Genomic DNA, 10,816 nt, shown 5'->3' with positions numbered 1-10,816 from the left:
GGTTCTGTGTGCGGGAGTTTGCTAAGATTTGAAGGTTGTGGTGTGGTTCACACCAGTGTGTGTGTGTGTGTGTGTGTTTTAAATGTGGGGGCTGTAGAGATTGTGTGTGTGTGTTAGTGTGTCTGTGTGTGTCTGTGTGTGATCATTATGTTCTCATTTGTGTTTTGGCAAAGATGGGAGAGTAGACAGAAGCAGAGTACAACACCATCTGTCTTCCATACTCTCCTTCTGCGGCCCAACACACATGCACACTCACTGACGCGCACACATTCAAAGACACACACACGCGCACGCGCACGCACACGCGCACGCACACGCGCACACACACACACACACACACTCACTCTCTTGCATGCAAACTCACTCCAATTACGCACAAAAACACACGCACACACAAATATGTTCACATGGGGTGTACAGTCTGCTACGACACACCTGGAGCTCACAGCAACACTTTTATCAAAGCATGTGTGTGTGTGTGTGTGTGTGTGTGTGTGTGTGTGTGTGTTTGTGTGTGTGTGTGTATGTGTGTGTGTGTGTATGTGTATGTGTATGTGTATGTGTATGTGTATGTGTATGTGTATGTGTATGTGTATGTGTATGTGTATGTGTATGTGTATGTGTATGTGTATGTGTATGTGTATGTGTATGTGTATGTGTATGTGTATTTGTATGAGTGTGTGTGTGTGTTAAATGTGTTATAATCAAATACCTCAGTAATTTTAGTGCCATGATAAACCTGATAAGCAGAGGCAAAGGCAGGTTAACCCTTAGAGCACCAGGCCCATTCTCCATGTCTATGTGTAGCATCCCGAGCCTCCTGACCTCATGTGGCCTTTCATTCTGCAGCAGTTCTGCACTAATGGGCAGTATTTTACATGGAGACCCACTGAAATGGGCAGTATTTCACACAGAGACCTCATTTTTTAAATTCTTTTTCAAAAGGATTTTAAATATTCTGGATTCTGAAAAGCAATTCAATTCAATTATCTGTGAATGTTCTCTGAATAATCTGCATTCTAAAAAGGATGCAGAACACGTAAATCCTGCTCTGGCTCTGTGGTTGTAGGTAAATAATGTGTTTATGTTTGCGTTCATGTCCTCATGTACATACATCAAGGAACTGATGATTTGCAGATACTGGCTCGCTGAACAGTATGATTAAATAATTAGGTCTCTTCAGGTACTGGAACAGAATGACATAGAATCCATAGAACATATCTTGCTGGTTATGACCAAAGTATCAGTTTGCACATTGGAAAAAAGCCCAACAAGCAGACATATAGCAGTGGATCATTCACAAATTAATACTGCAGATGCATTTTCTGTTAGGAGTTTTTTGCTTGAATGTTATACACAATATATTGCCAAAATAAATCAAATCATATGCAAGGTATCTAGCGTTCATTGAGTGCAAACACTGTTCGCAGGTGTTTGTGTGCTGTTTCTTGGTTTGCTAGTTAGCATGCTAATTTAAATGAGTTAAACATCTCATAATGACTGAATTTAAAGCAAATAAAATGTAATGAGCTGACGGTTTGGTGTGTCAGGGAACATAGCGTCACAGGGTCACAGGGGTCAAATAATCAACTACAGATCCAGATGCTGAGGTTTGAATGGAAATAATTAACAGAAGTTTATGGGAAACTGCCACTCTCTACCTACCAAAACTTCCAGTTATTCAGACACACATGCGCACGCACACACACACACACACACGCACATACTGCACTCAAACACCCTCACAGAAATCCTTACACATAAATAAATAGCTACTTAGATGATTTACATGTGTCCAAGTGTCCATTTTGCGTGGCCAGCGGTGAGACAGCAAGTGTTCACACAGAGAAAAGCACTGTCCCCTAAGACAGTGACTGAGGAGCCCCAGCTCGGGAACAGCAGCAGCAGCAGGATGGCCCGCTTCCCTTGCTGTGGTGACTGTGTATCTCTAACAGATACTGGATCAGCGGATGAACAGACGACAGTGAGGTCATTGTGCTCAACAAAGCCCTGATTCTAACCCAGTTTAAGGCTCTGATTGTAAACACAACGCCCAGTTTTCCTGGCACATGTCGGGCAAGGTCGAACCCCACTGGCCCCTTCGTCAACTTCATCATCATCACCTGCCAGCCTGAGAGAGCACACAGATTGATGGAGCAGTTTTGGCTGAATAGTTGTGTTGTGGTCGGAAAACAGGGGGGAAAAGTGTTTTTATAGCAACCCAAGCACGGTGTGTCTCTGTGTGTGTGTGTATGTGTGAGAGTGTGTGTGTGTGTGTGTGTGGGCGTGTGAGTGAGTGAGTGTACATCACTCCATACCAGATGGAGATAGAACCAGAGAGAAAGGGGTGTGGTGGGGGAGGGGTGCAGAAGAAGAGGAGGAGAGGGGGGAAAGGCAAGCCTGACACAACAAAAGATGAATGGAAAATTGGGGGAGGACGGGCAGTTTAAAGACACATAGAGAGGAAGCGTGAGAGAGAGAGAGGTAGTGATTGTGTGTCTGTGTGTGTTTGTGTGTTTGTGTGTCTGTGTGTGTGTGTGTGTGTGTGTGTGTGTGTGTGTGTGTGTGTGTGTGTGTGTGTGTGTGTGTTTGTGTCTGTGTGTGTGTGTGTGTGTAAGGAGAGAGAGAGGTGTGAGAGAAAGAGAGGTGTGTGTGTGTGTGTGTGTGTGAGACAGAGAGAGAGAAAGAGAGAGAGAGGGGAGGGGAGGGGAGAAAACCCATAGATTTCCACAGGTCAGACCCAAGCGCTGATTGCTATTGATTCCTCCATAACCGTCTTGGTTTCCAGGCGTGCGCTCAAGGCCAGACTCTCAGCCCTCTGACCAGAAAAAGACCATCCTCCCAGGCAGCCAAACACAGCCAGGCTGCTCCACACTCGCCATCGCATCATTGCTACCTCATAAACAGGCTTGTGATATGGAAAGATGAATGATTTTATTTAAAAAATAGAGTATAGATAAAAAATAAAGTATAGATAACTATATGTTCTGCACAAAGACTAAGACTATTATATTACAGTGTAAAACATGTATTATTACAGAGTAAAAAACAAAGTATGTGTCTTTATAACACATCTCTGAACATCTCTGAACATTACTGTAAAGACAAGCATTTCTGCAGATAAAAACTACATTATGTTTCAATGACCGTTTCTGCAGGGGCTGTATTAAAAGGTCAACTATTAAGATGCTAGATTTTCCATTTAAGGACATATTGTATATCTGCAAACAACATAACCTGGCAATCCACACTCAGGTTTTTTTTTTAAATATATGTGTGTATGTTTATAGATGTGTGTGTGTATGTGTGTGTCATCTAGTATTGAGCAGGCAGGGACAGAGATTTCCCCCATACCAAAAACCAAAGGAAGGCAATCACAGAGAGAGTACGCACTTCTACAGACCAAACCTAACACTGGCCCAAAGCTGTCCTGTCCTTTTTAAACAGCCTCATCAGGAAAGCCATCAGTGCCAGCTCCTCCCTGACCTCAGCAGGGCAAAGTCACAAATGACTGACAGGTCTAAGCTGCTGTCACACAGATGAATAAAAACTCAATTCCTTCGGATGCCATAACTTGCCAACATTCTGACAAGATTATTCACAAGCACTTCACGACTGATTATCTTTTTGTGTCTAGTTCATGTTAGTGAAGGACACCCTTTTACTGAGAATTAATTTACATTTCTAAATTTCACCCTTTTCGACACTTCACCAGCTGGCTAGACTGGGCTGCCCACTGTGTCACGTGGTGCCCTCGGCTAGCAGTGCCCTGGTTTGTAAAGTGGGGTATCCCTGTCCAAATCCAGGTGAGCCATGATGCAAACACCTATTGTCAAAAACAGAGAAGCACCACAGAACGAGTAATGATCTGTTTGATTCAGAAGCATGAGTTTACTCCATTCTGCACACTATCAGTGTGTAATAGAAATAAAACTCCAGTAAATGCCAATATACTAATGGAAATAAGATGAGACTAGCCTACTGTCCCCTAATCAAAGTGAATTGCTGACAGTGACTGATAGCACAGAGAAGTTCTGAGTCCAAACAGCTCAATGTTTTTGATGATATTTTCATCGGACACTAAAATGGAATGTAATGCCACAGAGGGAGTTCCTTTCTACCGAAACAATAAAACACAGAGTGTGTAGGAGTGTTATAGGAAATAACATCACTGCTGTGGTTAGGTTGTATTTCAACGACCACGGTTTTATTTACGATAACACACCACTGAGGGAGTTTGATTGCCTTTATGAAAAGGAGCCACAAAGTAGAGCACTGAGTAAAACAAGAAAGCCCTGAAATAGTGTTTCACATTTTTGTTTTGATACTGCTATTGTATTGCCACCACAGGTGGTGTGTTCAAGTGCTACAAGAGACAACAGAGAGACAAATATTATTTTGTCAGGTCAGGAAAGCAGAATAACACAGATTCATACTTACAGTATGAGTTACAACACTGTGAGAAATAACAACAGCCTATGAGGGTATAGGTAATTGTTTTTCAAAAAGACTCAAGTAAATTACAACATACACAAATCTGACTTTTACTACTGTAATACCATATTAAATGACCACTTTAGAGAGGAGCTTGTAGGTTTATACCTTACACAGGATTACAGCAGGAAGTAGGAAATTGAGCCAGTATCCCACCTTTGAGGTTTGATTGGCTGGACAGATATTATCTTTAGCGAGCATTGGGGAGTGGCACATGTTATGCAAAATTAAGTCAAGTAACCAATCGAAACCTAGCTAACATCACAATAGCTGCTATTGAAGGGGTTAGCAAGGAGGCTGTAATTGGGTTACAGTACATTTGTTGATATCACAACAAAACACTCTGATGGAAACATTTCACAAGGGAGTAGAAGTACCTTTATGGGGTAAGCCCTCTGGGTTCAGTCCATTTGCAAAAAGCTGATCCATAGAGAGCTTCCAGGCCGCAAGGGTACTGTTTTTTGGGGGGAGAAGAGTATGATTCTTTACCTTAAGTGTCTACCTCGAGAAACAGCTGGAGCAGACAAAGTGAAAGCCACACACAAGCTTCAGGACAAGTGCTTTTTTGATGAGTAATTAGCACGTCCATTTTTCACCAGTTCCTTGCTCAGCTCACACTGGCAACCCAACATCAGCACATCAGAGTGATCAATGCAAAGGGACGAGGGATGCCTTGGAAAAGCTGTGGTGCAGGCAGTTCCCACGGTTACGCTGACTCCAGGCCAGCCCTGATGAAATGGACTTACGCTCCAGATTGCTGGCCACACAGGAATGGACCCAGTTGTGGAGCTCAAACCTAATTGTCTTAGCATGGAGTAAAAAAAGCTTCTTCTGATATTTCAGCTCTACAACCAATCAAATTACACTCCTCCCTTCTGCACTCCTAAAGCAGCGTGTTGATTGGCTGGAATAGTGTATGGCTCGGTCTGAGCCACATTGTTTGTTTCCCACTTAGAGTGCAAACATAGGGCGGACAGTCCCACTTTCAAGCAGGCAGAGACATTTAACCAAATAACTCTGAATTGATGGAGCACCCCTTTGGCACTACTTGATCTCTGAATGCAAATGTGTCAGATAAAAACAATTCAGGAACAGTTAAACAAGGGACTGATTATGGACAATGTGGTTAGTGTGTGTGTGTGGGGGTGTGTGTGTGTGTCTCTCTCTCTCTCTCTCTCTCTCTCTCTCTCTCTCTCTCTCTCTCTATCTCTCTCTGTTTGTGTTTTGGGCTGAGGGGTAGAGTGGTGTGATATTTTCAATGCAAATCCAATTACCTCCGACTTGCTTGAGTGCAGAATGGAAGACCTTCATCTATTAGGGAATTGTGTGTGCCTATATGTATGTATCTGTATGTGCTCATGGGTAAGTAGGTAAGTGTCTGAGTGTATGTGTGTGTGTGTGTGTGTGTTTGCACTGTGCATTTTAGTGTGCATATTGCCATATGATATTGTCCTTGCTTTCTATGCCTTTTTTACCCCTGGCTCTGTGAGAGGAATGTACAAAATAAGTATTTCATTGTGCAGAAATGCACAGATGACAATAAAATCTTGAATCTTGAGTGTGTTTGTGGTGGGGGGTGGGGTGGTTGCGGGGTTGCGGGAAGGGGGGGGGGGGCGATGATCTGTATAGGATCTTTATTTTGTCATCTTCGCTGCAAGCGCAGAGCATAAAATACCAAAAGGGATCCACAAATGATTCTTGACTGAAACATTCTAGAAGCAGCGGTTCTGTGTGGATTAGGAAAGATGAAATTCTAAGCATGCATTTGTGTCTTTTCTCTGGACAACACTAGTCTGCTTCAGATTCGTTCCTATTTTAGACACAGCCTCTTTCACTCCGCTTCATCTCTCCCTCGTTCGCTCTCTCCTTCCCTCTCTTGTTCTCTCTCTCTTTTATCTAATCTCTGCACAATGACTGATACGCAGTGAACATGAAATGTGAGCCTCAATTGTTATTATAGCATTCCTAATGAAAACAAAGAACCTAGAAACACACACACACACACACACACACACACACACACATACACATAAACACACACATTTATACACACAGTACGTATTCCAAGGATTACTGCATACATATTGGCTCTAATGTTTCCAGCACAATACTGATCTGCTAAGTATCAAAGCATGAGATCAGTGACATGGTTAGCGGGTGGGAGCATTATGCTTCACCAGCTGTGTGGATGCCCGGTGGGTCATTCATTCATTCGCGGCTCCGTGATTTAAATCAACACATGTTTGTTCTACGGTGGAGAGCAGTGTGGCTGTTCTAAAAACGCTCTGGACAATCGGCTGCTGAGCTCTTGCCTTTCATCACAGAGCACTGGACAGCACAAACATCAATAAATCACAGTCGCATGCATTATGAAAGACACACACACACACACACACACACACACGCGCACACTTGAAGGAATACATGTGAGTGCATGCATTCTCACAGAGATTGTCCGGTTATACACAAAGAATTTCTGGTTTAGATCAATGTAAAGAGACACACACACACACACACACACACACAGACACACACATACACGCACACGCACACACACACACAGTTCAAATCCTGCTTCTGGTTTTGATACACAGATGGCATTCGTTGAAAGCAACTGGCAGTGTGCATGATCCCTCTGTGTTGCGTGTATCCTTCATGTTGTTGCAGCATAAAGACTCATCCACTGCAGAGTCTCATGTTCACACATGCACACACACATGTGTGCACACACACACATTACAGGCACGTCACATATAAACAACAGGCTGTCCACACACACAAACACACACACACACACACACACACACACACACACACACATACACACACACACACACACACACACACACACACACACTAAATCTAAAGACCAATAAGAAAAGCAATACCACAGAGTTGTGTTGTGGACGTGTGGCTTCTGTGCATGTGTATGTGTTTGTGTGTGTGTGTGTGTGAGAGAGAGAGAGAGAGAGAGAGATAGAGAGAGAGAGAGAGAGGTGAGAGAGAGAGTCACGCTCTGGTGCTGTCAGCTACCTTTCTCTTTTGCTCACGGGAGTGTTTCCGGCTCTTTCTCTTACGCTCCTTCTCATCTTCGATGAGGTTCACGTCCACTTCCTTATTCTTCTTCAGCTGGGAAGCAGCGTGAGCCATGGCGCAAAATTCCCAATCCCACTCCCGGAGCGGGAGAGAGCGCTCCGAATATTCCCACCCGTCGTCAGGTGACCCAACAGATAGCACCGATCAAAGCTCCGGGCAGGGAAAAAAGTGGGATGTATCCGTCTTGACAGGAATAATGAAACAACGGACGGGTGGAGAGCATAGAAATCCGTACGTCTTTAGAAGGAGGCCATGAGGGTAAAAAAGAAGAAATAGAACAAGAAGAAGAGTGAAAATTGGCAGTTCCTCTCTTCTCTGTTTTTTTTCTTTCCTTTTCTCTACATCATCCTCCACTCCAAGAGTGGCATCCTGGCGTGAGGGGCAAGACACGAGGAGAGAGGGAGAGAGGGAGGGAGGGAGAGAGGGAGGGAGAAAGAAAGAGAGAGAGAGAGGAGAGGGATGGTGACACTAGCACCACCAGACGCGAAAGAAGCAGCAGGAGGAGGAGGAGAGGCTGGTTACTACGGAAACCACGTTTCCCCTCTGCCCCTCCACTCCATGGTCCTACCTGAGCCTATCACCGTCGTTATGACTGAAAGAGGGACCGATAGAAAGAGAGAGAGAGAAAGAGTGTGTGTGTGTGTGTGAGTGTGTGTGCGTGTGTGTGTGTGTTTGTATCAGCAAGTGACACAGTGGGTGCGTGAATAAATTAAGAGCATGAGAAAAAAGATGGATGGGCAAAGGGAGGGATTTATAGCTTCTGCTGTGTGTGTGTGTGTGTGTGTGTGTGTGTGTGTGTGTGTGTGTGTGTGTGTGTGTGTGTGTGTGTGTGTGTGTGTGTGTGTGTGTGTGTGTGTGTGAGTCTATATGCTACCCCCACCAGCTGGGAGTGTCTAAGTGAGTAGACAGAAGACAAGAAGGGGGAGGGGGAATTCTCCACAGCTTAGATCTCCCTCCCTTCCTCTCTCTCTCTCTCTCTCCCTCTCGTACACACACACACACACGTTTGTAACCCCCCCCCCCCCTTAAAAGGCTGAACCATTATGCTAAGAGCTGCTTCTGTCCTCTGCACCCCTTAGAATGGAAAAATGGAATGATGGAAAGATTCAGAGAGAGATGGAGAGAGGAAGGGAAAAAGAGAGAGAGCTGTAGAGAGAGGAAGGGAAAAAAAAGAGAGCGAGAGAGAAAAAGAGAGAGAGAGAGAGAGAGAGAGAAAGAGAGAGCGAGTGAGAGAGAGAGAGATGCGGAGGACAGCCCAAAGTGTGGCTACCGTCTCCATCATGCATCAGAGCCAGCCTCACATATCAGCAGTGAAGCTGCTCCATCACTCACAAGCACATCATCACCGCCCACAGTCAAACACGTCCGGGCCAGAGCTGGACCATATCCGGGCCAGAGGCAGCAGCCATCTGGGAGTTACAGGGCAGGGAATGAGGTCCATCCAGAACGACAAACACCAAGGTCATTATGTGGGGGTCATTCTTAGGGACTGGGGTGGGGGTGGGTTGGGGGGGTCGATGGGATTCTGATGGCAGGGTGATAAAATAATGGACAAAAGGGAGGCTTTGTTGGCAGGCGCTTGTATGGCACAGTGTGTTTGTGTGTGTGTGTGTGTGTGTGTGTGTGTGTGTGTGTGTGTGTGTGTGTGTGTCTGTGTGTGTGTGTGTGTGTGTGTGTGTGTGATTTTGTGTGTATGTGTGAAGGAGAGTATGGTCTGAAAAGGATTTAACCACTGGCATCAGTGAATTCTTGAACAAGAAGATGAAGAGGAGGAGAAGAAAGAAAAATCAGGAGCCATGTTTCCCTGCCACTCGCCACCTGCCAGCGGGGTCCTCATTGTGAGATAGCTGCCTGAGCACGTGCCTGTCTTTTATTCTCCTTTTTGCTTCATGTGTGTGTTAGTGTGTGTGTGCATCCAGGCACGTGTATGTGTGTGTGTGTGTGTGTGTCAGAGGAGGAGGCTGTGGTATAATCAACTCTCGGACACACAATGAAACACATGCAGCCAGGGCTTTACTGAGCTGCTCTAGGATACTGGTCACAGTAAGGCACAGGCGTGAAATCCTTTTCTTAATTTTCACTTCACACACACACACACATGCATGCTGTGTCACAAGGAATCAGGGTGGAGCAAGAGCTCCCATCAATGCATTAGAGTGTGTCAAATTATACCAGATTTGAATTTTGTTGCTAGGCGAGGACCAATGGCAGTGTTAGGAGTAGCTGGTAGTGAGAGCATAGAAAGAGGTAATGGCCTTTAACAGAGAGTGAAGTGTGTGTATGAGGGGGGAGGAGAGGGTAGGTGTGTGTGTGTGTTTGTGTGTGTGTGTGCGTGTGCACGTGCGTGTGCGTGAGCGTGTGCGTGTGCGTGTGCGTGTGCGTGTGTGTGCGTGTGCGTGTGCATGTGCGCTTGTATATAACCTTAAGAATACAATAATTATGGGGAACACCTTTGGGGAATCAAAGTGCAGTCCTCTAAAAAATAACCATGAATCAATGGGAAAACAATATATAGTTAGAATCATACTACGACAACACAGGACTGACACATGAACACAAAAGCTCATCAATGTTGCCCGCAGGCCACAAGTTAGCAATGTTTAACCATAAACATTTCCATTCGTGTCTAAGGTTACCTGGCTGAACCTCAGGTCATTAGAACCATTTCAACCCACACCATCATGCCCCTTAATTCTACTGACATGGTGCATACATGCGCTGCTGATGGTATATGCATATACATGAGGTGTTGATAATGCATTAACATGGGGGGCTGATGGTATAAGCATTTAAATGCGGTGCTGACGGTGTGCGGCGCTGACATGAGGTGCTGGTGAAAGACAGCCGTATAAATGTGTTAATGATCGGAGGCTTTTGTCCCGCGTCCGTTCCCCTTCTCCTCCCTCTGACCCCCTATTAACCCCACAGGGAGCCCAACACCAGCCCAAACTGAGAGCAGCAGATGGGGCCCAGGCCCAGCCTTCAGAAGGCCCTTTGCATTCATATCCCCCCTTTATGAGGGCTCCTTTAACTCGTCACAATGGCGTAGAGGCCACATACAAATTGGGCCCTTTATTCGGAGCCGCACAAATTGTGTCCATCGAGTGAGGAAGGCAGTCTATTGATTTAATTAGCTTTTATTGGCACCTGCCTAAAGGCAGCAATGATGCATAATTATCGATTTTTGACAAGAACACATAAAATAGAAGATCATTACTGTGCCAGA

At 45.0% G+C, this 10,816-nt stretch overlaps 1 protein-coding gene across 1 annotated transcript in view; it reads right to left on the bottom strand.

Annotated features, from left to right (window-relative positions):
* The window catches only part of LOC308373656 (ankyrin-3-like), a gene marked incomplete at its 5' end in the record, with an annotated part of 97,253 nt that extends 89,609 nt beyond the window's left edge, over positions 1-7,644 (bottom strand). Inside the window, one exon of the mRNA XM_080849251.1 lies at positions 7,528-7,644. Coding sequence (XP_080705377.1) covers positions 7,528-7,644 — 117 coding nt within the window. The remainder of the gene's footprint in view (positions 1-7,527) is intronic.
* Between the last annotated feature and the right edge of the window lie 3,172 nt (positions 7,645-10,816).

This window comes from Sprattus sprattus (genome assembly GCF_963457725.1).
Source record: "Sprattus sprattus genome assembly, chromosome: 12".
NCBI classification, from domain to species: domain Eukaryota; kingdom Metazoa; phylum Chordata; class Actinopteri; order Clupeiformes; family Clupeidae; genus Sprattus; species Sprattus sprattus.
This window is presented reverse-complemented; position numbering and strand designations above follow the sequence as displayed.